The 26643-nt window shown below is 57.7% G+C and overlaps 9 protein-coding genes across 9 annotated transcripts; 5 read left to right on the forward strand and 4 right to left on the reverse strand.

Annotated features, from left to right (window-relative positions):
* Nucleotides 1–94: 94 nt before the first annotated feature.
* On the forward strand, nucleotides 95–566 carry BJ171DRAFT_475982 (uncharacterized protein; the record flags this gene model as incomplete). Its single annotated transcript, XM_053108808.1, has 2 exons — nucleotides 95–159; nucleotides 329–566. The coding sequence occupies 2 exons, from the start codon at nucleotides 95–97 to the stop codon at nucleotides 564–566; spliced, it is 303 nt and encodes a 100-aa protein (XP_052965416.1).
* Nucleotides 567–1888: 1322 nt separating this feature from the next.
* On the forward strand, nucleotides 1889–3878 carry BJ171DRAFT_569041 (type I phosphodiesterase/nucleotide pyrophosphatase precursor; the record flags this gene model as incomplete). The annotated part of the gene is made up of 4 exons (XM_053113552.1): nucleotides 1889–2190; nucleotides 2341–2390; nucleotides 2498–3100; nucleotides 3252–3878. Exons 1-4 carry the CDS (start codon nucleotides 2010–2012, stop codon nucleotides 3876–3878), a joined length of 1461 nt encoding a protein of 486 aa, XP_052965417.1. The 5' UTR covers nucleotides 1889–2009.
* A 371-nt stretch (nucleotides 3879–4249) lies between these two features.
* On the reverse strand, nucleotides 4250–6272 carry BJ171DRAFT_624380 (guanine nucleotide binding protein, alpha subunit; the record flags this gene model as incomplete). The annotated part of the gene is made up of 6 exons (XM_053115480.1): nucleotides 5985–6272; nucleotides 5695–5879; nucleotides 5413–5582; nucleotides 4983–5248; nucleotides 4633–4785; nucleotides 4250–4437 (listed from the first exon to the last, which is right to left on the reverse strand). Exons 1-6 carry the CDS (start codon nucleotides 6100–6102, stop codon nucleotides 4250–4252), a joined length of 1080 nt encoding a protein of 359 aa, XP_052965418.1. The 5' UTR covers nucleotides 6103–6272.
* Nucleotides 6273–6496: 224 nt separating this feature from the next.
* BJ171DRAFT_569042 (armadillo-type protein) lies at nucleotides 6497–10642 on the reverse strand. The gene is made up of 9 exons (XM_053113553.1): nucleotides 10465–10642; nucleotides 10104–10324; nucleotides 9667–9901; nucleotides 9024–9474; nucleotides 8640–8869; nucleotides 8073–8495; nucleotides 7632–7891; nucleotides 6899–7523; nucleotides 6497–6808 (listed from the first exon to the last, which is right to left on the reverse strand). The coding sequence occupies exons 1-9, from the start codon at nucleotides 10552–10554 to the stop codon at nucleotides 6674–6676; spliced, it is 2670 nt and encodes an 889-aa protein (XP_052965419.1). The 5' UTR covers nucleotides 10555–10642; the 3' UTR covers nucleotides 6497–6673.
* Nucleotides 10643–12442: 1800 nt separating this feature from the next.
* Nucleotides 12443–14172, reverse strand: BJ171DRAFT_600193 (PQ loop repeat-domain-containing protein). Its single transcript, XM_053114990.1, has 3 exons — nucleotides 13948–14172; nucleotides 13173–13747; nucleotides 12443–13012 (listed from the first exon to the last, which is right to left on the reverse strand). The coding sequence occupies exons 1-3, from the start codon at nucleotides 14110–14112 to the stop codon at nucleotides 12760–12762; spliced, it is 993 nt and encodes a 330-aa protein (XP_052965420.1). The 5' UTR covers nucleotides 14113–14172; the 3' UTR covers nucleotides 12443–12759.
* A 194-nt stretch (nucleotides 14173–14366) lies between these two features.
* Nucleotides 14367–16715, forward strand: BJ171DRAFT_150162 (uncharacterized protein). Its single transcript, XM_053105778.1, has 3 exons — nucleotides 14367–14862; nucleotides 15095–15401; nucleotides 15511–16715. Exons 1-3 carry the CDS (start codon nucleotides 14677–14679, stop codon nucleotides 16524–16526), a joined length of 1509 nt encoding a protein of 502 aa, XP_052965421.1. The 5' UTR covers nucleotides 14367–14676; the 3' UTR covers nucleotides 16527–16715.
* Nucleotides 16716–18073: 1358 nt separating this feature from the next.
* BJ171DRAFT_600195 (uncharacterized protein) lies at nucleotides 18074–22506 on the forward strand (the record flags this gene model as incomplete). Its single annotated transcript, XM_053114991.1, has 9 exons — nucleotides 18074–18350; nucleotides 18497–18538; nucleotides 18946–19161; nucleotides 19325–19417; nucleotides 19677–20799; nucleotides 20966–21091; nucleotides 21294–21468; nucleotides 21589–21829; nucleotides 22019–22506. The coding sequence occupies 9 exons, from the start codon at nucleotides 18074–18076 to the stop codon at nucleotides 22291–22293; spliced, it is 2568 nt and encodes an 855-aa protein (XP_052965422.1). The 3' UTR covers nucleotides 22294–22506.
* BJ171DRAFT_510426 (ubiquitin-conjugating enzyme/RWD-like protein) lies at nucleotides 22507–23823 on the reverse strand (the record flags this gene model as incomplete). The annotated part of the gene is made up of 1 exon (XM_053111488.1): nucleotides 22507–23823. One exon carries the CDS (start codon nucleotides 23818–23820, stop codon nucleotides 22750–22752), a length of 1071 nt encoding a protein of 356 aa, XP_052965423.1. The 3' UTR covers nucleotides 22507–22749.
* Nucleotides 23824–26617, forward strand: BJ171DRAFT_510430 (uncharacterized protein). The gene is made up of 7 exons (XM_053111489.1): nucleotides 23824–24211; nucleotides 24306–24412; nucleotides 24573–24659; nucleotides 24776–25041; nucleotides 25324–25498; nucleotides 25662–25727; nucleotides 25835–26617. The coding sequence occupies exons 1-7, from the start codon at nucleotides 24157–24159 to the stop codon at nucleotides 26507–26509; spliced, it is 1431 nt and encodes a 476-aa protein (XP_052965424.1). The 5' UTR covers nucleotides 23824–24156; the 3' UTR covers nucleotides 26510–26617.
* Nucleotides 26618–26643: the final 26 nt, after the last annotated feature.

Below are 26643 nucleotides of genomic sequence, written 5' to 3' on the forward strand. Positions count from 1 at the left end.
GCCCCCGGCGCGCCTGCGGTGGCGCGCAGCCTCCGCTGCGGCGTGTCGGCCCCTTGCCTGGTCGCCAGCAAGGCGCATCATGTGCCTCGGAACAATGCGCTGTTGGCCGATGCTGTCGATGTTGCTGCTGTCGATGCTGCTGCTGTCGATGCTGTCAATGTTGGTATAGACAGCCCCCGCGCTCGAGCTTGGCGACATGGCCGTTTCTCGTCTCCGAAGCCCCCCAGCAAGCCGGGCCTTCTGCGCAGCGGACCCCTTTGCCTCTGGATCGAGATGTTTGTGCCAGCCCCCGCTTGTCCACGGCAATCACATGGCCCATCCACACCAGCCCAGTCCGCACAAGCTCGACGGCGTTGTCGTGCACCACCCTCTGTGTCGGGAGTGCCAGCCCTGCGCGCACAGAGTCCGCCATGGACTGGCCGTCTGTCCAGCGATCTTGCAAGGGGGCCCGGGAGGCGCATAGGTCCGTCCAGGACACGCTGGTGTCTCCTGTATCCGAGGCGGCCCAGCCCTCCCCGCCAGACCAAGGACAGGAACAAGACTTTGAGCGACCTTCCAGCCTGTGATCGCCGAACGACCCGAACAACGCAGCAGCAAGGGCATCCGCTGACCCTTGGTATCGAATGCTGCCCTTCGCGACCAGATCCGCGTCTCGCCTCGTCGTCGCTGTCGTCATCGTCAAATGATTTGCAATGCCCCTCCCCAGCCCACAGCCCCACCCTCAGCGACAACTTTGGTGCGTGTCGCCGCTCTCCTGCGATGGCGAGATCCCCGTCGCCACCAGTGAGCACTCTGATCGCGCGCCCACCTCGTGGCTCGACCAATGAAACGAGGCGCCAGACACACCAATTGCTGGCGAGATAGCACGTGACTGGTTAGACACTGGATCGAGTGTATGTGGATCGAGTGAGTGTGGATCGAATGCACTCGACCCGCACTCCTTCATTCGATCCACTCACTCGACCCGCATTCCTTCATTCGATCCACTCACTCGACCCGCACTCCTTCATTCGATCCACTCACTCGACCCGCTCTCATTCGATCCAGCACGCCACACCTTCACACCATCCAATCGCAAATCGGCTTTGTGGGAAAGCACGCGCCACCGTGCCCTGGCCCGACACGCTCCCGAATGAACTTCTCGTCGAATAAGACTGGCGACAACCGTCGTGGCCCGGCTCTCCGACGTCATCGATTGGTCCGGCTGGCCCTCGTGCGTGCGCCATGGCGCTGGTAAGCGGTGGATTTGCCGGGCATCAGCAAGCCCGTGCTCGTCGGCTGTACCGAAGGGGACAACCCTGCCGCAGCGGCCCTCTTGCCCATGTCATCTTGTCTCCGTCGCTGTGCTGCCTGCCACTCTCTGCGATCATCGATTCGTCCAATCCATATGCACGCGCTCGGTCAGCCGGAAGACTCAGCTCGTTCCGCCAGCCGCGGCGCCGAAGCCAGAAGCACGACGCCAAGAACGGCGAGTCGAGAGAACGGAGATGGTTGCAGTCGAGAACAGGGATGATCGCAGTCGAGAACAAGCGTGTGAGGTCAGGAACTCATGGATCAGGGACTCCCATGAAGCCAATGTCGCCTGCTCTCCTGATCGCTTCCTCTTCATGACCCCTCCTCTTCATGGCTCGCTTGCTCGGTCCACATCTCCGGCGACGGGGCAGAAAACACCTCGGATAGAATCTGCGTGGCCAGCGAATCGCCCGTCTCTCGCTTCGTAATCCCATCTTTGCTCGCCGATCTCCCGGACAGGGCTGAGGCAAAAACGTGCCAGTCTCTCGTGCCCCTCCCTGTTTAGCGTGAACAGCGGCCGCATGCTCTTCCTCTCGGTGGTGGGGGCCGGCACCACCGAACGCGTGCACATTCCCACTGTTTCTCACGGCCCGCCCCTCGAGTCCCCGAGGCCGAGGCCAGAACATGGACATGCGCATAAATACGAGGGCTGCGGGCAACCATCCCTGTCTGCATCGCCCAAGACTCGCTCGATCGCCCCAGTTGCCCTGCCCACGATGATTGCCAAGTCTGTCGCCTTCCTCGCTGCTGCCGCCTCGGCCTACGGCGCTTACCTCCCCTACAAGTGCGTTCCCAACCCCCCCACTCCCGGCTACTCCTTCGACCATGTCGTCCTGATCTCGGTCGATGGCATGCACCAGCTTGACCTGGTCAACTACGTTGCCGCCAAGCCCAACAGTAAGTCAGCTCTGTTGATGCACATTGCACATTGCACATTGCACATTGCACATTGCACATTGCACATTGCACATTGCACATTGCACATTGCACATTGCACATTGCACATTGCACATTGCACACTCACACCTACCATCCGTCGATGCACAGGCGCCTTCGCCACCCTCGTCAACTCTGGCGTCCAGTTCACCAACGCCCAGGTATGCCCAGCGCCATCGACCGGCTCTCGTGTCTATCCGTTTGCCCAGCGCCAACTGCCCCGCTCTGCACCTCGGATCCCTTCTCATGCTTGCTGCCTCCCTTCCAGACCAGCTTCCCCTCCGACTCGTTCCCTGGTCTTGCTGCCCAGCTCACCGGTGCCACCGTCAAGACCCACGGTGTCTGGTACGACGACTCGTACGATACCTCCCTCTACGCCCCCCACTCCAACTGCACCGGAGGTGCTGGTACCGAGGTTCTCCTCGATGAGACTGTCGACTACGACCTCTCCCTCGTCTCGGGCGGTGGCATCAACCCTGCCAACCTCCCCATGCGCCTCGACCAGTACGGCCAGTGCGTTCCCGTCTGGCCCCACGAGTACTTCACCGCCAACAACATCTTCGAGATCGTCAAGAAGTACGGCAAGGGCACCACCGCCTGGACCGACAAGCACCCCACCTACGAGTGGGTCAACGGTCCCTCGGGCACCGGCTGTGACGACACCTTCTTCCCCGATATCAACTCGGATCCTTATGGCACTGACAACGTCACCCTTGTCGGTCTTTACGACGAGCTCCACATGAACGCCATCCTCAACTGGATCGGCGGCACCAAGGCCAACAGCTCTGGTGCTTTCAGCGTTCCTGCTGTCTTTGGCGGCAACCTCCAGTCCGTCTCCGTTGGCCAGAAGCTCACCGCCGGTGGTTACCTCGTAAGTTGCACGTTCATGACTTTCTTGCGCCGACGCGATGGAGCAGCTCAGATTGCACGCAGCCTATCTGGTATCGGTTAGTCCTTTGCTAACACTCGGATTCGTCGATATTCTTCACCACCCCTGCTATCATCATCATTTGCCATATCAGAATGCCAACGGCACCTTCACCGCCATCCTCCAGGAGGGCCTCGACCACGCCGACTTTGTCCTCGGCAACATCATCCAGGCCCTCAAGACCGCCGGCATCTACGAGCGCACCGTCATCATCGTCTCTGCCAAGCACGGCCAGTCCCCCATCGACCCCGAGGCCGTCATCAAGCTCGACCCCAACGCCCTCCAGGCCGGTGCCGGTGTCGAAGTTGCCCAGCTCACCTCTGATGACGTTGCCCTCTTCTGGCTCAAGGACCCCACCCAGGCTGCCACCGCTGCCGCCAACCTCCAGGCCAACGGCACCTTCCAGATCAACCAGATCTGGTACGGCGATGCTGCCAAGGCCCTCTTCGGCAACAACACCCGCACTCCCGATGTCATCATCCAGCCCAACCACGGTGTCATCTACTCGCTCTCTGGCGCCAAGCACGCCGAGCACGGTGGTGGCTCTGATGACGATCGCCACGTCCTCCTCGTTCTCTCCAACCCCACCTTCACCCCCCGCAGCGACAGCACCCCCGTCTTCACCACCCAGATCGCCCCCACCATCCTCAACCTCCTTGGTCTCCCCTACACCGACCTCGATGGTGTCCAGAAGGAGGGCACCACTCTGCTCCCCCTGTAAATTGAATCATCTGTTCCATAAATCCCTCCCCGTCCCACTTTTGTACGTCCACCATTGTCACCCCAAATCGACTTGTCGCCGCGAATGCGCTGCCATATGCTTTTACAGTGAAATATAGACGGCTCTATAAATTGTCGCCCAAACTTTTGCGCCGACTGTGAGAGAGAGTGTGTGCGTGTGTGATCGGCATCGGGTTGGTATCAAATGTGGAGTGCGTGACCCACAACGGCGAGAGGACTTTTGACGTAAGCCGCTGGACCATGTCGCCCTTTCCGCCCGATCCACTCTGTCAGCACAAACTTCGCGGCGATATGAATGGGGGCAGACGGATGTCTGCTGTCGGATCGAGCGACCGGGCCGAGACGGCGCCGCTACATGATTCCTGTTGTCGCCATGTCAAGCTGCATGATCGACAGCGTCACCATGTTCAAAATGGTCTTGATTTGCCTGGTATCGGTCGCTTGGGTGAAGTAGTGGTACATGATTCGGGCGGGCGACTGGTTGACTGCGATGAATCTTTTCTTGAAGTAGCCCTGTGCGTGCTCCATGTCGTTGGGTTCTGAAAGACAGACAGCCATCATGCGAGATGTGGGTGTCCCAAAATAAGCCAGCCGTCCAGCCTTGGAGTGCCCGTCGTTTCTTTTTGTATCTTGACTACCCTCCTTGCCCTTGACTCTCTGCTGCCACCCTTCGCTGACCTCCCAGCCCACGCCGACGACATGTCCCGGAACAGAAGCGGGAAGTGTAGCCCCACCGTCAAAGTCCGGAAAGTACTTTTTCAGTGGCTTGGTCGGGTCCTTGAGCTTTTGCTCGAGCAGATCGATTTTGTTGTAGAAGATGAGCATGGGAATCTTCATCATCAGTGGATGGTTGCACACTGTTTCGAAGACCTTGATTGACTCTTCCACTGCCGAACCGAGCCAAATTGCCGTTCAGATTGCGGAGTTGGTCGTCAAAATCGGGTCCATAGTCGATACACGGCGGAGGAGGAGGATCCGACCTCTCGTCGTGGCCACAGTCCAGCCATAGCCCAACCATAGTGCCATGTTTGACTCGCCATCCTGCGCTCTTCGTCGCCCCAACCAAGCAAGTACGACTCCATACTTCTGTTCGTTTGGCTGTCCTCCATGATCACTTGATCGTACGACCCTACTGCCGACACAAACAGCACGCCATGGACGTTGTCAAAGTAATGCATCCACTTCTTGCGCTCGCTTCGCTGTCCTCCAACGTCGTATATGCGGTAGTCGATGTCGTTGATCCTGAACCGATTCTCAGAGATGGAGGAGGTCATGATCCGAACATAGAGCGCGTCCTGCTCGGTGACCTTGTAATTGGCATCACACAGCCGAGCACAGTTGTCCATGAAGCTAGGGGCGCACAGATCGTTAGCTTCGCCGGAACTGAGTCCAGAAATGAGCCAAGGTTTCATAAAGGGCTGGGGTGGTACACACTCCCTCGACGGAATCGTCTCTTCTCACGCTGAGACAGTGCCGCACCCACGCATCACATCTGTTGCGACGGCTTCTCTTACTATGCGCAACAATCCGGCAGCTGGAACTCGTGCGAGAGCGCAAAGACCTCCTGGATCGCTGGGAGCTTCCATAGCGACTGGATTGCCGCAGACGTTTCGGGTTGCACGATCTGCTCGCCAGGCGTCTCGGAGAAAATATCCGGAAGGGCGAGCACCGCATTGACCCGCACCTACAGAAATCGAGATATGTTGTGTACGATCTCAGCGATGTGCCCTGGACTCGAATGGCACCCCTCGAGATCCCCCCACAATAGAGCCTGAAGCTCTGGCTCCATATCTTACATCCGTGGTCGGCTCCCGCGGCAGGAGCTTCCGCGCATTCGCTTCTCTGATCAGGATCTTCATGCAAACCGCCAGGTTGCTCAAGGCAGCCAAGCGAAAGGCCACATAGTCCGTATCCGTGAAGCCAGTGCCGTAGAGCAGCTTGAATTGCTTGAGGATCGTCGACTTGCCCGACTCTCCCGAGCCTGTTTGTGGACATGACGATCGACACGCCCCGTCAGCGAGTGCTTCAGTGCAATTCGGTCGGATGAGCACAAACACCCTCCGGAGGCAAAGTATGCCCCACACACCAAGCAGCAGGATTTTGATGGAGTTGGTATCCTTCTCGCTCTTCTTGTCCTTCTTGATTATCTTGTCGATTTGATTGCTGCGGGCTCGGGCCTCGTTAGCCGCATCGTTCTTGCACATCTTTAAATCTTTCTTTCGGTGACTCTGCTGCCGCCCCTCGTGGCAATGTTATGCAGGGAGCCAGAGGGCTTGACGAGATGAATCCAGCGGCAAAATTAAGCCACTTCTCTCGGGGAGAGGGCAGTTGAGGATGAAGCCGGGCACTCCAAACCCAATCCGCCTGCCCAGTCGTGCCCAGCCTCCGAGTAAGCCCCGGATGACGCATGCACAAGCCTACTGTCATTACTCCGAATCGTCGCAAGCGAATCAACCGCACGGATGCACACCAGTGCATCACGTTGTGCAGGGCGATTGTGGAGACTGCGGGTCGCTCCTGAACACACTCAGGACGGAAACAATCTCTCCCAGATGGCCATGACCAGTAAGCAATGCTTTGGGGCACACAGTGGTTGGTGTGCGGACGCAGTCAGATGAGTACTGTCCCGTTCATTCTGAACACGCTCTATTTGAGGATGCACCGCTATGCTACTATTGCCCGCAGACCAGCAAGAGCTCGGGCCGGCCTTCAATCGCCGACGATCGGTGGTGGTCGTTGTCGAGGCAGCAATCTTCTCGGAGCCACTGAGGGCCATCACTGTGCAGGCGTCAGGAGCGAGTCGATCCATTTCGCGCTGCGATGACGCTGTTTGACTAAAGCCAGGTGCTCGCAAATGTCGTTGCGAGGGCCAATCTGCATCGCTCGTTGGAGAGCAGCATGTGTCGCAGCCTGCCCGATTGCGAAAGTATCAGCATATGCAGGATGGAGTCAAGGACGGAAGCAGCATCGAAAGGCACCACTGTCGGATGGAGTGCTTACCTGGAGGCCAGGGTTGGAGTCGTCCATGTGGATCGTCAGGATCTTCACAATCGACATCCAATGAACGCTGTCGAACTTGACGTCATCGATGTAGTGGTCCTGCGGCTCGCTTGGTCGCTCCACCGCTCGTCTCGCCTCCCATGCCTCAACGGCGTCAAACAGCGTTTGCAGCACCGCACAAGTTGCGATGCGAATCTCATCGTTGGCATCGTCCAATCGCTTGACGATTTCCGGATACAGCTTCCGGAACAAGTCACCAGTGAACCGGATGCCAGAGCAATTGAGGAGAGTGTGGATGCAGCTTAGAGTATCCTTGCGAACTGCAATCTCATCCTCGTCCAGACAACTGATGAGCACAGGTATCACATCGGTTCCGATGTACTGGTTGAGTACGCCGACAGAGACCACGCCGACGACCGAGGTGTCGCCGCTATGCGAGGACAGTGCGAGCATCAGCGCATGAACCACGGCCGCCCTCAGCGCTGCGTGCTTCCGTCCAGGTTTCCATATGCCGTTCTTGAGCAGTATGTACTTCAGCAGTTGCTCGGAATACGACACAAGCTGTCCTTGCGAGTTGAGGGTGGCTATCGGGTTCTGCAGGAGCACGCTCAGCAACAACATGAGGCTAGATAGGCCGTACCGCGCACACCCGAGGTTAGTTGCAAGTCTTGTGCTGATCGGCATCATCATCTAGTGCCGGGCACTGAGAGTCTGCGTCTAACGAAACACTTACGCGATCCGGACATCGACATCTTCACAAGCTGCCGCCGCCAGAAACGCCGGCATTACCAGTCCGAGCTGGTTCCCAAGGTTCTCGCCGAGCTCGATCGCCACAGTCCTCAGAAGCTTGCCCTCTGGAGCATGTTTTGTCCATGTTTCGGGACGGGAGCCCACAATGGCTTGGCTGAGAATGCGCTCGCTGTACCGAGCATAGAGCTGCCGGCGATCCGAGTAGCCATGGGCCAACACGAGGAGCCCGATCGTTTCATCGACCTGGGCGTTGGGGGGGGGAGGGCATATACGTGAGCGTGACGGCATCTATCCAACCTGTCTAAAGCATGGGCAGCGGGTACTCGCTGGGCGACCACCTTGCTATCTGCAACCGCACACCAATGGGCCCAAGACACGCTGAACTGCTGCAACAGTGAATGCCGAGTAGCGGCTGAATACATACGTTCTTCCTCATGTCTACGTATCCGGGAGTGCGCTCATTGCCATCGGACCCACACAGCGTGACGGCCGGCAGAAACAGCCCGTATGCGATATCCGCGCCGGTTTCAGTGTCGCCGGCGAGTCCGTTGGTTAAATACTGGCCGACCTGTTTGGTAGCTGTCTTCAGAGCGATCGAAACCTCCAGCAGCGTTGGCATGTTTTCGCTGTTAATCAACTCGGACTCGCCAAGCAGTCCCGTAATGGTCTTTGCGTGTGGCCAAACGTGTTCCCCCGATGAACCGGAAAGCAGTGCCCACAGAACTCGCAGGCAGCCGATGCAGAACTGGCTGGTGCCGTGGCCGCCGGTTTTGACTTGGGGCAAGATAACCTGGAGATAGACCGCGGGGTCCACAAAGCGGCCGATCACGGTTGCAAGCTGGACGAACTGGGGCCGAGTTGTGTGAGAGCAGGATTCAAGTCAGTGTGTGGAAGCGCGAGTCAGTCAAGCAGGATACACTGTCCCGGGTAGATCACTTGACTTTATGGCTGCTCTCACGAGCTTGATGCATTGGTACGACGGTGTACTCACGGCATCCATGACGTGCGCATCGTCTCCAGAGAGCACTTTGACCATCCCCGGCACAATCTGTGCAATGTAGCCGGTGATGTTGCTCTCGGTAAAAGTCACAAATGTCGCCAGCACCAAGGCCGACTTGTGACGCCGCTCCGCAGTCCAATCCTGGATGCCTGCGACCAGCTTTGCAACAATCTTTTGTGTGTTGTCGCGGGCAAGATGCCGGCACCCAACGCGCGGGCGTCCTGACGATGCACGAGCAGAATAAATATGATGTGGGAACTACTGGCTTTGCTTTGCACCGGATAGAAAGCAGGGAGTAGTCCACATTGGTGTGCGCAGACGAACCAATCCAAGGCGGTCACCTCGAGGCAACACTCGAATCGTCCTTGTGCTTACCGCTATTGGCTGGTGTGTAGTCCAGCTCGTCCTTCAACCGATCCTCCCACTCGGCTTCGTACAGGGCGCCCACCTGGTCAAAAAGCGACCGGGAGAGCTCCACGAGCTTGGGCACCTCGTCGCACAGGCCAGCCAGCAGCAGAGGGAGAATCTTGTAGCCGATCGAGTAGCGATCAGGAGTCTTGGTCAACCAGGCTGCGCTGGTCACATAAAGTTGTTCGCGAACTGCCGAGGTCTTGTCCAGGGTGAGGGATTGGAGCAAATCCGCCAGGTCATCAAATCCGCTGAAATCGACCAGGATGGCGGCCTCCAGGGCGACAAGTCCGCTGATGCGCACAGCGGAATGGCGGTGATGAAGACACGGGACGATTGCCTTGGCGATAGCGCCGCCGTGATACGCCAAGATACGCCGACAGTGCTCTGAGAGGAGCGTGACGACCTTGCATGCCTCCTGGATGCCCAAATGGATTAGTCGCGACGCATTTGAAATATCCGATCCGACGAGACAGCGTCGGGGCCGAGCCGAGCCGAGCCGAGCCGAGCCAGAATGGAAGGAGAGAGCAGCAACCGGTCAGTTTGTGACTCGGACCGTGCTGTCGAACCAGATCTTGGGGCCGAGTCGACGTTCGCTGCCGAGCCATACCTTCTTGACATCAGGAAACGGATCGGCCAAAACTCGGGCCAGGATTTCGACGGTGCTGTCGACAAAGGGCGAGTACTCGAGCTTGGTCGCTTCCAGCAGCTGGCGCAGGAGCTTGGTCTCCATCAACCGCACCTCCTCGGCAGTCTCGACGATTTCGGGCTGCCCAAGGCGAGTGACGAGCGTCGGCAGAATGTACTCGAGGAACGGCAGCGGTGTCGGCACTTGCTCGACAAAGCTGACAGATTGAGTGCGCCATCGATGTGAAGTTCGAGGCAGCCAAAGTCGGCGAGTCCAACAGATCGCATTAGCGCGGCAATCCATGGCAATCCATATAGACGAACAATCCATCACATCCACGATATGCCGCAGACACCGATGAGCCGACGCTATTGCGATGGCATTATGGCGGTTCTTGGGCACGGATGGGACTCACTCACTTGGACAGAGTCTCGACAGCGAGCTCTCGGACGCGCTCGATCGGGTCTCCGAGGCATTTGAGGAGGGTCTTGACAACGGACTTGAAGACGAGCGAGAGAACCTCGGGATCGATCTTCTTGGGCCGCTTCACGGTCTCTTGTCGGATCTTTTCGAGCGAGCGTCGCTTGGCCGCGCGGTCCGACGACGATTCCGCGAGGATGTTGATGTCTCTCTGGAGGGTCTATTGCGCGATTGGCCGTCAGCACATGATCGTGAGCGTGGACGATCATTCGATGCCCGCATGCTGTTCAGCCAGCAGCCTCCGGGCACGTAAGCGGATCGGGCTGGCGCTGGGGCGAGACAAGCGATCGCAGAACCCACCTGGACAATCTCGTCGCCGAGGGCCTCGGTGGACGCGGCACTGGGGCCTGCCGAGCCGGCCGCTGGAATCTCACTGTCCAAAGCCATCATTTTACTTGCAGATGCTGCTCGAAGCCTGGAAGACTCGAATGCGTGGTCGCCAGAGTGCCTGGTGCGGTGCTTGTTTGGCCGCTGCGATGAGCCGCGAGAGCAGAAATCAGTCCAGCAGCGGTTTGGCGCGCACAACAGCCGGATCGATCCGGCTGGCTGGCTGGCTGGCTCGATCCGCGGGCTGGCGAATCAGAGTGCGTGGCCAGGGCGGAGATTGATTGGGTGTTGGCCATCCAGCCCGGCCTTGCAACACTGTATTCAGGGGGAAATGGGACACTTGCCCACCCATATGTCAGCGTAGTATGCGATGGCATGCGTCCAACTATGCCATAAGAAGTATAACAGATCACTTTGGCAGCCTCCGAGTGAAGACCACCGGTCGCAGTGCAGCGATGCGGAAATCGAGGGTGCTGTGTTTGGCCATGATTGCAATGAGTGGGTGGGTGTATTCAGGTTCCAGAAAAACATATGTCATGGCTCAAAACGGGGGTGTCCCATTTCATTTTGGAAACGCCAAGTCGCTCTCGACCAAGTGCGCGGTTCGGCTTCGGCCTTGGCATACTTATGTCCGAAGGCAAGGATGCATCCGGGTCGGCGCTATCCCGATTGTGATCCAGCCGCACCCGGTTCACATGGCTCCAGCGACAGTCAGCAGGGCGCTTTGGCCGAGTCAGGATCGATGCACCGCGGATGCAGGATGATTGCTGGGCAGCATGCTTGCACCCCCGGGAGAGCCCGCGTGGTCTGTCGCAACACCACTCGATATGGCTGGCCAGTCCGTGCTGGTGCCGCCGAAGCCGAGCGAGTCATGATGATCTGTTTGCCGATCGGAGCTCAAGGCGGAGTTGAGGGGGAGCTTTGCGGGTGAGGGGCTATATATTAGGTGCGGCCCGCGGCGAAAGAGTCGGCCTGATATTGTCAGCCGCATCGAAAAGACACCACCATCTAACAACCACCAGCCAGCACCATGATCTCTGAGCGCACCGCCCTCCCAGACGGAGCGAATCCCCACACCATTCTGGTCGCCATCAGAGGCGCACCCTCTCCAACGGATGATCTGCACACCCTCGAGCAGGTCTTCACGTCGCTCGTGCACGATGGCGATGTCGTCCATCTGCTCGCCGTCGAGGCCATGCACGAGCCGATAAGCCAAGTGTTGAAGCAACAGAGCGCCGAGAATGCCCGGTTGAGCTTGGGCGAGGTCATGCAACGACACCCCGCAAAGGTCAAGGTCGCCGTCCATACTGCCCGTGGTGACCTCCAGACGGCCGTCATAGACTATGCTCGACAGCTGGAGCCCCAGTATATTGTCCTGGACGACGTGCACGTACTGGAAGGCTACTACACGTACGTTATACTCTCAGACTTCTCCATCTGCACCATGCAAATGTCCCCTCCCCCCGCTTCGTCCTGCCTGTGCTGATCGCCTGCCCCGCTCCGGTCGTGGATCTTGTCAGGCTGCCCGAGAGCGTCGTCGAGGTCACCGACGCCAACCGTCTCTATTACCAAGCCAAGGGCTATCCCCATCCAGGGCCCGAGACAAACCTGATCCTGATGTGAGCAACGACGGCTCCATGGCTCCAGATGCGAGTGGGGTGGCCCTGGGAGGTTCTCCGTCGCTTGGAGTCGCTGCTTTCGTTAGTGCCAGCCACACATCACATTTCATCGCATTTAATCACATCCGGACTGCCGGATGGAGGTCTGGGCAACGATAGCGCACCTGCGCTGGGTTTGCGGGTGCGCTGCTGGTTCATGTGCGGGCCTCCCGGCACGCTCCCCAGCGCCGTACATCGCCATCTTGATTCCGGACTCAATATACCAGCCGTGTGCCGCCCGTATCCACCTGTCCTTTGGAACGAGCTGGGCTATCTATTTGAGCGTGTGCGTGCAGTGGAACAATGAATGAGGCTGTCGCTTTATTCTACTTGTTTTGGAGTTGGTTTTTGAAACTGAAAACGGAGTGAAATCGGGATCGGAATCGGAGTTGGAGACAAATGAACAGAACTGGTATGGTCCAGGGACAGACCGATTCATGAAACAATGTGAGGTGGAGGGCATGCATACTTCACTCAAGACAGCGAGACAGGGGCATCGACAGCTGATGCGGCAATTGGTGCTCTTTACAACTCGGCGAAGGGCTTGAATGGTCCTATTGTCGTCGTCGGGGGAAGCGGTGGATGCAGGAGTGGATCTTGTGCGTCTCTCTCACATCTTCCAGCTCCATTTGAGGGCGCCGTATTGGTAGGCCTGTACAAAGATCACAAAATCAAAGATCAGGGTGCCCAGCGATCCCACAAGGTACGGGAACTTGCTGCACCAGAAAAGGTAGTCGACGACTGGGAATCGAAGAATGATGCTGAACGCATAGGTGAGGTTGCCGACAACCGTGAAGCTGAAGAGCGCCAAGCTGAGGCCTTCGACTGACTGGATCCGGTGGTTTTCGATGATTTGCGGGATTCTGGATGAGGGCGGGGGGATATGCGTTCGTCAGTGTCGAGCACCTCATGTTAGCGACACCAAATCGCTGCTCCAATCGACCCCATTCGGGATCTGGATTGCTTTGGACGCCGTCGGTTGTGCCCAAGCTCGGTGTGGCTGCTCTTTCTCTCCAAACAAACCTGCTGACAAAGTACAGCGTCCCGGAGATCCAGGCCGAAACCGAGCCGATAATCAGTGTCGTCGATGTCATGGGAAGTGGTGCATCGCAGAGTGGCAGAGGGTCGTCCAAAGCCGCGGAGCTGATGCTCGTGCCGAGCAGGCTCAGGCCCGAGAAGCTGTAGCCCAGATACAGGAAGCTGACGATGATGGCTACGATGGAGCTGAGTCCATAGGTGAGAAACCGGTTGCTCCAAAGTGTCTGCCACCGGACGACTCCCTCTTCACGAGTCTCCTCTGGCTGACTCGACTCGCTGGTCCCGGTGGCTTGCGATGCAGCGCCGTAGCTCGAGGAGCTGCTCTGGTCCTCCAGAAGTGAAGTTACTTCATCGCCCTCGTGCTGGGTGCGGGACGAAAAGTAGAACCACTGCAGAATCATCACAATGTCCGACAGGACAAAGTAGCCGGCGAGGAACTTTTGCGTCGACAGCTGATTGGTAAGGACGGCACCCAGAAAGTTGCTGAGGTCGCCGGCTGACCAGAAGGCCACCAGCCCAAAGCTGAACCCTTCGACCGAGCGACGCTGGTAGTTCTTGATCTGGGCAGCAGAGCGACATTAGACCATAGGACCAACATGCGGCCGCACGACCGACCGGCTGAGGGGCATTCGCGCCGATCAGGACTGAGACCGAGGACAACACAACTCCAGCCGTCGGCAGCTGCTTTGCGGGCCAAGAGGCAGGGAGCGACCGACCGCCCACAGAGTGAGGGGAAGCGGGGCCCGGCGGGACTGCTCACCATCTGCGGCAACATGGCCACGACGAAGGCGAGGATGCTGATCATGCCCAGCACAAAGGCGGCGATTTCATAGTCAGACCGGACGCAGTCGCCAAAGTACGTGCCGATCCATTGGATGTAGCGGTGGCCGTCGATGCTCTCGGGGGAGCATGTGCATAGAGACATTCTGGTGGCGGAGGACGGCGGGATGTCCAAGTCCGCAGGACGGTGCGATGGGGGGCTGGGTTGGGCTGGGCTGGATGGATAAGCCGACCGGATTCACACTTTTTTTGGCCGGCGGCGGCGCGGCACAAACCAGTTTCGGCGTGACACGAAGCGGCGCATTCGAGCCGGCTGCGGCTGGCTCGATCCGATCTTCCATCGAACGGCAAGTGCCACAACATCGGCAAACGGCGCTCTCGGGTTTGCTGGAGATGCATCGAGTTGCGACATCGCGCTGCAGCCGTGTGGAGACCAAGGCTCCTCTCCAAAGAAAACAAAAGAAAGAGCGATGGAAGCTGAGCGCCCCGTTTCCTTTGCGGGCACGCAAGAGAAAAGACCAACCAGGGCCCACCGGCCAGGGCCCAGCGGACAGAGCCCGTATGCACCCCGTCGGCTCCGCTTGGCGACTGCCTGTCCCGCCAGCTCTTGATCGACGCTCCAAAGTCCATCAGCTCGCAGCCCGTCCGATCAACGCTTCAGTTCCTCCGCCGATCCGTCTCCTGCAGCCGGGCCCATCGCGACGCAGCCATGTCGGCAGACATACCCATCTTCATCAGCATCCCGACCGATGCATCTCCGCGACTCGTGCTCACAATCACACGGACTCTTGGTCTGGCCTTTGGTATCCTCTGTAGCTTTGTCTTTGTGTATGTGTGCTTCCACCTCGGAGTCAACTGGTACCAGAGACGACACAACCCAGAAGCATGGGCACAGGTGGGTGACCCGATGGCCAACCAGAGCAGCCCTGAAGCAAGCCAGGGCCAATCGCACTGCACCACAGGACTAGATATACGAAAGCGGATGTCCCCTGCGCTCTTGGACGAGGGTGGCTGATTGCTTGCGAGGTGCTGCTACTTCGGGTTGCTCGGCACTCGCCCAGCTGGACTAGCCTTCAGTGTTGCTGACCTTCTGTCTGCGACATGGTCAACATGGACTTTCAAACCAGAGTAAAGCAGAGCAGGAGCGCGCGAGCGAGAAAATCTCCTGCAACTTTTTCAGGCTCGGCAAGTGCTTCTTCCGCCTGAGCTTCTCCGTCGAGGAGCACAAGCGCTCCCGAGGCCGCAAGAGTCTGCCCTTTCTGTTTGCCCTGGTCTTTATCATCAGCATCATCGTGATCAACAGCGCCATCAGCCAGAAGAATCCGTCAACCAACACGTACGTGATCCAAATGAGTCTTCTGCAAGTCGGATTTGTGCTGTGGTTCCTCGGCTTCAACGGCTTCTTGATCAACAGAATCATGTCGTACCACAAACGTAAGCCCTGTGACAGCCCCCATGGATGGGATGTTCTGCTCGTGGTCTGGCCAGCGCCGATGAGGCACGGGACTGAGCAGCTCATACTCCAGCTGTTACCTTCGTACAGAACGGACTGAAGAGCGCAAGCGACTGGCCAAGCTCCGGAGACTGACTTGCAACCCTGGGTATGCTGATGCCGGCATCCCAAAGCCCGATCTGCCTCCAAAGGACCAGCCATACTTGTTGCCGTCAATGTGCACTGGTCCATCTGCAAGTGGCCTCAGTAACAGCTCGGACGTCAACTTGACGCTATCTGCCCAGTCACCGCCGGCCGACAGCGACACCGACGGCTACAGTGTCTCCTCTTCCCTCGACGATCCACACTCGACTCTGTCCAGCACCCGATCTGGGCCTCCCACCGACACGCACAAGTTCAAGAGGCGCATCAAGCACATCCAGCCGCAGCACTGGAAGATCAATCTGACCCTGTGGAACTCGATCCAGATCACCAACATCTTTATCGAGTTTTTCCAGCTGGTCTCGTATCCGCTCCGGGATCTCCTGCGCAACGACGCCTTCCAGGAGTATATCACGAATCTGCAGCTCAACGACACATACAGCGACGACGGCGTCATTGCCCTGCTCAACTCTCTGCGCCTGTTCTTTTCGACCCTCTCAAGCGGCGTGCCGTCGCTGGACTATGCCCTGCTGATGCGCGTTCAGTTTGTCGTGGCGTGGTGGACCATGCTGTTTGCCTGGGTCCTGGTGGTTGTCAGCCGCCTGCTGCTCTGGGCCCTCGCCCGTGGCCAGGAGCCAACCCAACTGGCTGGATGGAGGCTTGGCTGCCGCAAATTTTTGACAGGCACATGGATCCTGTACTTCATTCCGCTTGTCAACCTCTTCTACATGATCCTGCTCAACGCCTTTATCGAGCCGCTGGGCTGTCTGATCAGCAACACTGTGCCGCCCTGGCCGCCACGCACCGACGCAAACCACTCACAGATGGTCCAGAATCGCCTCGATGCTATCCAGAGCCGTATTGCATACTGCGCCCCGATACACGACAACAGCCCCCCACTCAACACATGGTTCGCCATGTCAGGTTATCTGATGTGCTACACACTGCTGACAATGTTCAGGTAGGTCACGTCGAAGGCAAGACCAGACTTTATGAAAACTGGGGCTGTCGTTGCTGTGGTGCCTGCCGGGTGATCGATGTTTGTCAAGTCCTTGGCTGGGTCGGTACCGATCTTGCTGCATGTTGGCTCGATATCGAGATACGGCCAGGCTTTGTGCCTACAACCCAGCATGGTGAGCTTGCCACGATTGCCGGATAGTACGAGGCGGCTGACGTCAACAATGACTTGCATTGGCATTTCTTGGTCAGGATATCAAACGAGCCTGACCCCAAGGCCGGCGTCGTGTCCTTCACGCCGCGATCGGAAGGTGTGTTTCGATCATATCCGATCCTCCAGCCTCCTTTCCAGAGCCCACACAGCAAATGAGTTCCTTAATCAATGCCGATGCCATGTAGCGGGCCTACTTGCCTGCATGTCATTCGTTCTGATCTCGCCAGACTGACCGAGCCGTATCCCTTGACCCCGTCCAGTCCTCAACAAGAACGGCTGCTTGACGATCCTGCTGCTGTATACACTGCTGTCGACCCAGGACTTTTCCACAACGAGGGGTGTGCTGGCTGCCCTGGTTCTCGCCGCCATGATCGCCCACAACATCATCATAGGGTCGTCATACTCGATTATCGCCAACCACATCAAGTCGGGGTGCTACATCCTATGTTGGTGGATGTCGCTTGTGGTGGTGTACTACACCCATCCAGCCAACGCCGACCTGCTGACCGATGTTGGAACCGGCGCACTTGTTACCGTCATTGCGGGCGGAGCGATGCTGATCGCGATTTACTTTGCAATCCTGTGGTGGCTCAACCGCTTGCACTTCCCCTGAGCTGGCCGAGAAGCGAGACTCCCTGAGACCTGATAATGAATGATGGCACATTCCACCAACACAACGTCCTGCATGAGCAACTTGATGTATTGTTGAGTGGCCGGCTGGACTATTGGATGGTTGGACTATTGGATGGTTGGACTATTGGATGGTTGAATGGTTGAATGGACACAATGCCCTGGAGCTCCGAGAGTGGTCCAGCGTGCGTCAGGCGCAATCTCCTGGACCATCGGCATCCAGCCAACCGTCTGCCGAGCCCAGCCAACAGCGATCACATGCCTTGTAGACCCACGTCACCAATCACCGACAGGTCATGATGATTATGGGATGATCGGACTGGCATTACACACTTGGCCGGCCGAGGAATGACGCGCCGTCGATGGATGGGGCTCTTGGACCCACTGAAGGCGGGTGCAGCTTTGTGCCTGCTGTGAATCAGTGCAGCAGTGCGGGAATCGAGGGCGTGATGGATAGACACTGTGGATGACATGTGTGTGTGTGCTCCCAGCGATCGAAATCCACACAGGTGCCTCGCTTCAGTTTGTGATCCGGGGGCCATCGGGTTGAGGCGGATCCGCTCTATTCGTGTGTGCGGGTTCGATGCGGCCGGCCCATTGCTTGTCCAGGCGGACCATTCGAATTTACAGCACTTTTGCACTCAGGGTTGTATACATCGCTGGAGCGACAGACGCTGCCGAAAGAAAGTGCGGTGATACTCGAGCAGCAGCATGGGATACGCGAATCTCACCCACACCGAGATCCTCGGGCGCATGCGCTTCCTGGAAGAAAGGGTTGCCACGACCTTCAAGGAGATCCAGGAAGATCTCAAGGAGCTCCTCTTCGACTACAGCCGGCTTGTGAATGAGGAAACACCCGAAGGCAGCGTGAGCAGCAGCCTCGAGTCGTTACCGCCGAACCCACAAGCGATCATCAAGAACAAGCAGCTCACAGAATCCCCTGCCAAATCAGTGGGAAATCTAAGTATCCCAGGCCATGTACCCAAAGGTGTGCGTCAGTGCCACGACTAATTGAGAGAAGGATGACCCGCTATCCGGCCAACGCACCCTCCTACATGCCACCGTGAGAGGCGATGCAGAAACTCGACGAACTCCTCACTGACATCACGATGGTCCCTCCTATCGGAACAACAGGGTTGATGGTCGAAAGCGAAGGACGGTCCGTACGGCCGCGATGTGAGTGTCTTGGCACGGTCTGGTGGATGTTGCATCTCCGCGTCGATGCAGATCAATGTTTCGTGGTCGCAGAAACCGCTACTTATTCGTGCTGAATGTGGCCTCCCGTCTCTTGCCACAGCATCATCAACATCGGCTCGGACGCCTTTCGGGTCTTCAATACCAATGAAGGCGCATTCACCGCTTGCCAAAGGAGGTAACAACGATTGCGTCGGAGGCCAGTCGCGACGCATATGCGAGATGCATGTGAGATGGAGCTTCCTCTGCTGATGCGATGTGGTGTCGCTGAATCTGGCTATGATGAATGGCGACGAGGATGTATGGCGACGAGGATGGCAAACAAATTTAGTCGCCACCTCTGATTTGGTGAGCTGAGACTCATCGAAACACTTGGATGTTGAACACAGTCGTTATTCCAGAAGGCTCCGAAAGCTCTATTCGGCAGGCGAGTCCTGAGGAACACCCCATTCTCAAGGCAATCCACACGCCGCACCCAATTGACTTGGAGAGAGGCGTTATGCCGATACCTGCGTTTCGCATCGACGGCCTCAAGAGCTCTGGGGCAAACGGAATGGGTAGCCAGCACAGCGTGGCGTCCACCGCCAGCCGCAAAAATCGTGCCGGTATGTAATCGAAACGAGACTGGCTGTTTGTCTACCGCAAGACACGATTCAGTGGTGCTGTAGTTCTGTCGGGCAAAATGGAGTGGATGGATTCAACCCGTTGCCCACACGAGCGCTCGACCAAGTCAAGTTGCTGATACATTCCTTCGATCTACAACATCAGATGAGCTCAGCAGCATGTCGAGCAGCTCGCTTGCCTATGAGCCGCCGGTGATGTCGAACATGGGGTTTTCACGGCGCGGAACCGGCATGCGAGGTGAGAGCCGGCGCTCGTTCGATGAGGGCTTGCAAGTGTCAGTGCCTCGGTCTTGGCTGGCTATCCAACAGTTCTTGATGCTATGTGCTTTCACATCTCGTGCCGAGCTTGCTTGGCTGCTGTGCTGCACATGAATCAGTGGAACGATGTGCGCCTCGCTCGACTTGGTGAGGCCGACATGATCTTCACGGTCTGATGGACTTCCGCTCTCCATCAATTATTCGATATACTCTTTCATCGATCGGTTGCTCCTACCCAGCCTCGATCGTCCACAGCCTGTTTTTAGCCCCGGTTATCAATGACGTAACAACTCTGACGGCTGGGAATGGAAACTATAATGCGCAGCCGCAAGCCAGCTCCGGGGTGTCGATTGCAAGTGCCGCTCAGTCGGTCAGCAACATTTACGAGGAGATCAATCGAAACGCCGAGTCGCAGCGAGTGCTGGAGCGAGATGCTCATCACTCACGATCCGTGCGAAGCAGCAGACATGGAACAATCGACCGGAAATCGATCACAAGCGCCAAAGCGGAGAAATCAAAAGGGCTGCAGACTCCTCGAATCTCGTCATCCCAAGTGGACTCAAGACTTTCAAAGGTCAGCTCGATCGACGGCGGATTCAAGGCCTGGGCGAACAGGCTCAAAGACCGACTCGATCACATCTTTGTCAAGGACCAAGACGACCGAGAGTTTGTTGGAATCGGAGACGACACCCATGCCGATGCTGGAATCGTTCTGCATCCACTCTCGGTCTTCAAGCGGATGTGGAATGCCATGGAAAGCACGGTCCTGACGCTGCTGATGATTTTACTGCCGTTGTGCCTGGGATACCAAGAGATGGCGGCATATCTTCGACCCTTCATGGCCTTCACAACAGTGTTTTTCCTCATCGGAATCTTCATCCACATTCGAACGGGATACCTCAGCGGCGGGCGCGTCATCGTCAGCCGGACCAAGATCCTGCGAAAGTACATTCGGACATGGCTCGCCTTTGACTTTGTCACCATCTTCCCATATGTCTTTGTCGTCGACGGATTATACCCCACATCCGACCCCTCCGCACCTGGGCAGCCGACTAGCCCGAACTTGATGCTGGCGCGCCTTGTGTGCCTCTTGAATGCCGCTCAGTGCTTCAAGTTTATACTGACTCCTGACGACCACAAAACCACGTTCGCCTCGATCGGAAAGTACCTGCGCGTCAACTACAACATCAATTCCAACTTTTTTGAATCGCTGCGGGTCATAATTGCCATGGCGATCTACTGGCACTGGTCAAGTTGCATCCGCAACTTTGTGAATCTGCAAGATTCGACCATATCTGGGACATTCTTTGAGCGATACACATTCGGATTCTACTGCAGCGTCGCCGAGATGCTGTCGGCCGGGTGAGTCGAGATGCTGCCGTGATGCTGCCGTGATGCTGCCGTGATGCTGCCGTGATGCTGCCGTGATGCTGCCGTGATGCTGCCGTGATGCTGCCGTGATGCTATCGGCTGGTGGCACGATTGAACATATCTCTTACCCGAGACGATGTCGGACGGATGAATGCAGATTCGGAGCGCTTCCTCCAGGGACGCCAAGCGAGCGATGGGTGACCATCTTCAACATGATCTCGAGCTCGATTCTGCTCGCTGTTCTCGTCGGAAACATAAGCTCGGTCATGATTGGACTGGACAGGTATGCGTGTACTCGGCAGAAGAGGAACATTGTTCATTTTTGTAGAGGGGGGGGAGAAGAATTGATCAGTCTGAGACAAGGACGATAACGAGGTCTGCTGAGAAGCCCAAGTTGCGCTCGCTCTCCACCTCGCTCTTCACCTCACTCCCCGTCTCCTGCTTCGCTCCTTGCACCGTACTCATGCCCTGCATCTCTGTCAAAGCTCGGGTCGCAAGTTTCGGGAGAGAATCGACGAAGTGAATCAGTACGCGGCATACAAGGGCCTCGATCCAAGTGCAAAGCAGCGGGTGCTCGAGTACTACGAGTTCAAATATACCAACGGCAAGTTCTTTGACGAAAACACGATTTTGTCGGATCTGAATGCCTCGATTCGAAAGGTGGGCATGCGTATCCGCTCCCAGACCGACCCGCCGATGCACCCGGCCCAAACATCAACCATGCTGGAGTGCTAACTCGCACTTGCCTTCATTCTTGTTTCCATGGCGCTCTGTTTGCAGTCCATCTGCCTCCACAACTCACGGCAGCTGATTGTCAACTTTGCCTTTTTCCGGGATGCCGACGAGACCTTCATCAACTCGGTGGTGACCGCCTTGAGGATCAACCACTTCCTGCCAGGAGACTACGTGATCGAGGTCGGCACTATTGGGGAAGAAATGTACTTTATCGCCGTGGGCTTTCTCGACGTCATTACGGAGGGAATAGTCCGGGCGCGACTATCGCCTGGACAAATGTTCGGAGGTAAGTATGGAGAAGGACTTGCGCGGTGAAACGCAGTCATGATGAGCAGCATACGCATGGCTCTTGCTGCAAACCGTAGCAGTAGAATGAGGCAGATGGCTGTGGGGGGGGGGCGAATGGTACTCCCACGGCTTTGGTGATCCGCCCTTGTTCCCACTGATCCCTCGTCTCTGTGGCGACTCTCTCCAGAGATTGCACTGCTCAAAGGCATGATGCGAAGGACTGCCTCGATACGAGCTGTTACCCCATGCGTCCTCTACAGCCTCAGCAAGTCCGACTTTGACGTCATCCTACAGCACCACCCGACCCAGGCCGAAGTCATCCGCAAGATTGCCGAAGAGAGACTCGAGAACTCCAAAGCCGTCGCCGAAATGGAGGAAAAGAAGCGGCGGGATGCCGCAGAGCAACTGTCCGAGTCCGAACTTAGCAGCTCGCGGACGTCACAGATCTATGAATCGGAGTGAAGCCGGGCCCAGAGAGGAGATATGGCTTTGGCGGGATGGCTGACCGAGACCAGCGCCGTGTGTAGCTAATTGCGGCGACCGACTCGACTGGTCTTTCGCTGGTCGGACTCTACCTTGGCTCTGGTATTTCGGAGCCTCAGACGTGCCCTCGGCAATAGAAGGAATGTGGGCCATTTTGATGCTCTCGGGAACAGGAGCTGTATGTACAACTGATATTGATATCATGTATCTGGGCTTCCGGGCAAATGCTTGGATCGCGACAACCGTCGGCTGCCAGTCGGAACAGCTGACAGAACAGTATGCAGGGGATACAGGAAAGCGATGAGCGGGATGGAAAGGAGGGGGGGTGATATCTCAGTCCCGCAGAAGCAGGGGTGAGACGGCGGGTAAGAGCCTCCGGTTGCTAGGGAGAGCACACCAGCGACTCCAGAGCCTACAAGCGGTCTGAGCAGCGACTTAGTCGTCGTCTTCTCTGAATCCAGCCAGGACAGAGTTTTCTTCTTCGTCCTCTTCGACGTCCAGACCCTCCATTTCCTTCTGCAGCAGCTCCTCGGTGATATCGGCCGTGATGTCGCCCTCCTGCAAGACGGCCAGATCGGACTTGGCCAGGTTCTTGTCCTTCTCGAAGAGCTGGCGGCCCGTCCGGGCAGACTTTTTTTGGTTGTTGATGCCCTTTTCTTGGGCCTCCTTGGCAGCCAGTTCGGCCATCTCCTTCAGGAACTTGGCGTTCCACTGCTCAAAGACCTGGGGAGTGACCTTCTTGCCTTCGTACCGGGCAGCTTCCTCCTCCTCCTCGCGTCGGATGCGCTCCTCGATCTCTCGCTGGATTCGCTCGGCTCGCTCGACGACGTAGACCTCGAGGGCTTCCTTGGCCGTCGAATGCATCGTGAAGACCATGGCCATGCCCCGGTACTGCTCCGCCACCTCGGTCACCTTGCCCAGGAGCATCGCGCACTCGTCTTCGCTGAGCTCGGTCGGGTCTTCGATCGACAGGAGAGGTAGTTCGTCGGGATAGGTTTCGGTGTAGGTGATGTCGAGGTAGAATCGGGTATCACGGGCCGAGCCCTCCACCACCAGCGGCAGGGCCGAGTCGTCGGGAGCGACGAGCAGTCGGAAGTGGGCCGGAGGGCCTTCGTCGATCTCCTCGAATTCTTCGTAGAAGATGGACCGGAGGGCCTCGAGCTCGTTGGTTTGCTCTTCCTGATGGTCGGTCATGGCGGTCCTGAAGGGCAGCGAGGAAGGAACGGACGGATGTTGGTGCGGCAGGCGCTTGACGGGGCCTGTGGGATCGAGATCGTCGGCTGGGCAGATGGGCAGGGCTGGGCGATCTGGGATCAAGCAGGAATCGGAGCGAGGAAAAAACGAGAGCGAGAGCCGCGAACCAAGCCCAGCGCGAATGCCTCGGTCTCGCCGAGAACAGCACCCGTCTCGTCGAGAAGTGCGACAGAGCACACAGCCGCCAGAGCTGCGTGCATGTCCGGGCGCCCTCTGGCTCATACCGGATTCGAGATCCCGGCAAGGCAGCATTGGTGCGTCTGGAGGCGGCTCGCCCGGTGCTCGGCGACGCTCTCGGTGTGGCGAGCGGGTTCTGGGATGCTGGACTGCCTGTGGCGCAAGCCGGTGTGACTCCCACATGACCGAGATGTCGCGCCACACATCGATCTGCCCACACCGACCCGATCTGCACAACACCACCCCAGCCGGCCCTGCCACGATCAGCCATGATGTCCTCCTCCTCAGATCCTGCATATCGCACCACCGAGATTCGGCTTGCGCAGCATATCGAGCGCCTGCTTTCCGACGACGGCTGCCACGTCGACCTCCCTCTGCGAAAGCTCCTTCTGGGGGACCAGGGCTGTACGTATGCGTCCGAGCAAATCTCACTCGACATTGCCCGAGTGCTTGTCCTGTCCTGCCGGTATGGCCGACCACGGCGAAGACGACACGGTCTCAGGCGATTGCAGATGCTTTGACCGGACTGCTGATGTTGATATGCATCTTTTGCGCCACAGGGGTTCCGATCGACTTTCTGCTCAACACCAAGCGGCTCTCGGGATTTCCCAACGACGACGCTGTCATCGCCAAGGCTCTGCGAGCCCATGCCTCAGCGTCGATAGAGGTTCGGCAGTGCTGCTGTTGGAGCGACATGTGCCCGATATGAAACACAGCACCGCAAGTGCGAATCAGTTCATGACAAACCAGATAACCAGTCTGGATATGGGCGGATCGTCCAGTGGAAGCTGAGACTTTGGACTGACCCGCTCGTCCCGTATTGCAAGGTCAACAAGGATGGACGACGGATTCGCCGCAAATCGCCCGCAAACGTCTCCAAGCTTGCCGAACTCGACAGCCGGACCATATATCTTGTAGGGTCCGTTCCGCATGGTATGCACGATGAGGAACCGACTGCTCTGGTGCTGACATCTCCCACGCTCGCTCCCCTGCCTTGCACACATCTGGCTGGTCCAACGGACGATCGAAGGAGCGGCTTCCCCCCAACTCAACCGCCGATGACATTCGTGGGGCTGTGGCTGCGCTTGTGCCCGTCAGCTCGGTGTGCATTCCATTCGAGGGCCGAAATGGCGCCGATCGGACCCTGGGCAAGTTTGCGTTTGTTCGACTGGAGCGCCAAGCCGATGTCGCAAACGCTGTCCAGGCTCTCAACACCATGACAAAGCTCACGCCCAGGATGGTCAGCAACCAAGCAGCCCTGCCACCAGGTGAGAGGCTGCTGCGGTGTCTCGACTTGTAAGTCACAGTCCGGGGCTGCTGGTGCACTCGCGCCAGTTGCCTGCTGATCTGTGCGATCCTGAGCCTGAAAATTCGAGAGGACTCGATCGCTTGCACTTGGGATGGTCGGCCTTCAGGATAGCTTGAGGCGGTGGTGGTTGGCTTGGCCAGATCGATGATCCTGAGTTGCACCGAGGAGACAGTGGATGCTCTGTGCGTCGTGTGAGGCTCTGGGTGCTGATTTGATTAGGGTCTCTGGATACTAATGATCCGATGGCCCATTGTGTCCTCCCGTCACAGTGCCAGCTGGCGATCCCTGAGCGAAGAATACCAAGCACTGCTGGAATATAACAAAAATGTACTGCGAGAAACGCTTGAACAACAGATCAACCGGCACGGCCCTGCGGTGTTCGAACAAGGTGTCGTTGCCGAGTTCACCGGGACGCATTCGCAAACCAATACCAAGACTTTGAAGGTTGGGGGATCTGACGTTGTCGGCGGGAGGGAGGATGCTGGATATGGAGTTTGGATGAGGGAGCATATTGGATGTGCGCCGCCGCAGTCAACAAACGCAGTCAGCAAACGCAGTCAGCAAACGCAGTGTAGCCGGAATCTGATGCCAGTTCCGTCATCAACAGCGCATGTTTGAGTCGGTAGCGCCTGTGGCATATTTGGACTGCCGACGATCGAAAGGCAGTGGCCGGGTAAGTTTGGCATATGCATGTGGGTGGTAATACTGGATGGTGACAGTCGCGATCGCCAAGTATCTCAGCGTTGACTCTGATATGGTGGCGGGGGATTCGCTTTGCAGGGCCACGTACGATTCAAGACCCCTTATGGCGCTCAGCTTGCCGAACTGTATTTCAAGCGCGAGTCTATAGTGCAAATTCACGGACAAGATATCGGCACCCTCTATTCCAAGGCCAAGCAGAGCATGGCGCATCGCAGCAACCAAGAGCCGGGGCCACAGCACGATCCAGCGGTCCGACCCGACCCGGCTCTGATCAAGCTCAGGATCATCAGGGGCGACGAAGAGCGGCAGTATTGGAGCCGGATTCAAGGACAGCAGCATGAAAAGTACACCGAACACGACGAAGAACAGCAGCACGGCGAGGGCGTCGAGTCCATGCGTACTCTCGATGCAGCATCCACGAGTCATGTTGCTGCTGACTCCATCGCAGCGAGAGCAAAGGATGAGGCTCCCCCCAAAGCAACCCGAGCGGCAAGCACACCCGAGACCATACCCAAAGTCACCAGGCAGAAACGCCACGCAGCAGTGAAGGCGGCGCCAGTGATGCATGTTCGGTTCGATGCCTCCGAGCCAGAGGACGACAGCGACGGGGATGCAATCGATACGGCGCAGCTCCCGAACCATAGCGACAGCACCAAGCGAAGCCGAGCCAGCAACGACGACGGGCCAGAGTCAGATGGCGAGGGTGGCGAACGGCCGCTGACCAAACGGGCTCGAAGGGACGACGAGGAATGAGGCGAATCGCCACCTTTGCCCGCTGAGGCAGCATTGCTTTGTTTCTGCAAAGCGGAGACATGGCAGCGCAGGATTGCGCAGCAGAATACATGAAGTATCTTGCGAGAACCCGCATGGGAATATCAGGATGGCGC

This window comes from Polychytrium aggregatum (genome assembly GCF_025602895.1).
Source record: "Polychytrium aggregatum strain JEL109 chromosome Unknown BJ171scaffold_25, whole genome shotgun sequence".
In the NCBI taxonomy this organism is placed as follows: domain Eukaryota; kingdom Fungi; phylum Chytridiomycota; class Chytridiomycetes; order Polychytriales; genus Polychytrium; species Polychytrium aggregatum.

Bases quoted from the DNA above. Each gene is read 5' to 3' on its own strand.
- BJ171DRAFT_569042 (XM_053113553.1), bottom strand. From the start codon at position 10,554: ATGATGGCTTTGGACAGTGAGATTCCAGCGGCCGGCTCGGCAGGCCCC. The intron at 10,325-10,464 runs GTGGGTTCTGCG...ATCGCGCAATAG, and splicing joins TCGGCGACGAGATTGTCCAG to ACCCTCCAGAGAGACATCAA. The intron at 6,809-6,898 runs GTAAGCACTCCA...GCAATCGGGCAG, and splicing joins ACTCCAACCCTGGCCTCCAG to GCTGCGACACATGCTGCTCT.
- BJ171DRAFT_600193 (XM_053114990.1), bottom strand. From the start codon at position 14,112: ATGTCTCTATGCACATGCTCCCCCGAGAGCATCGACGGCCACCGCTAC. The intron at 13,748-13,947 runs GTGAGCAGTCCC...TCTGCTGCCCAG, and splicing joins TGGCCATGTTGCCGCAGATG to ATCAAGAACTACCAGCGTCG. The intron at 13,013-13,172 runs GTTTGTTTGGAG...GCCCTCATCCAG, and splicing joins ACGCTGTACTTTGTCAGCAG to AATCCCGCAAATCATCGAAA.
- BJ171DRAFT_150162 (XM_053105778.1), top strand. From the start codon at position 14,677: ATGTCGGCAGACATACCCATCTTCATCAGCATCCCGACCGATGCATCT. The intron at 14,863-15,094 runs GTGGGTGACCCG...CTTTCAAACCAG, and splicing joins ACCCAGAAGCATGGGCACAG to AGTAAAGCAGAGCAGGAGCG. The intron at 15,402-15,510 runs GTAAGCCCTGTG...ACCTTCGTACAG, and splicing joins AATCATGTCGTACCACAAAC to AACGGACTGAAGAGCGCAAG.
- BJ171DRAFT_510430 (XM_053111489.1), top strand. From the start codon at position 24,157: ATGCGTCCGAGCAAATCTCACTCGACATTGCCCGAGTGCTTGTCCTGT. The intron at 24,212-24,305 runs GTATGGCCGACC...TTTGCGCCACAG, and splicing joins GTGCTTGTCCTGTCCTGCCG to GGGTTCCGATCGACTTTCTG. The intron at 25,042-25,323 runs GTAAGTCACAGT...CTCCCGTCACAG, and splicing joins CTGCTGCGGTGTCTCGACTT to TGCCAGCTGGCGATCCCTGA.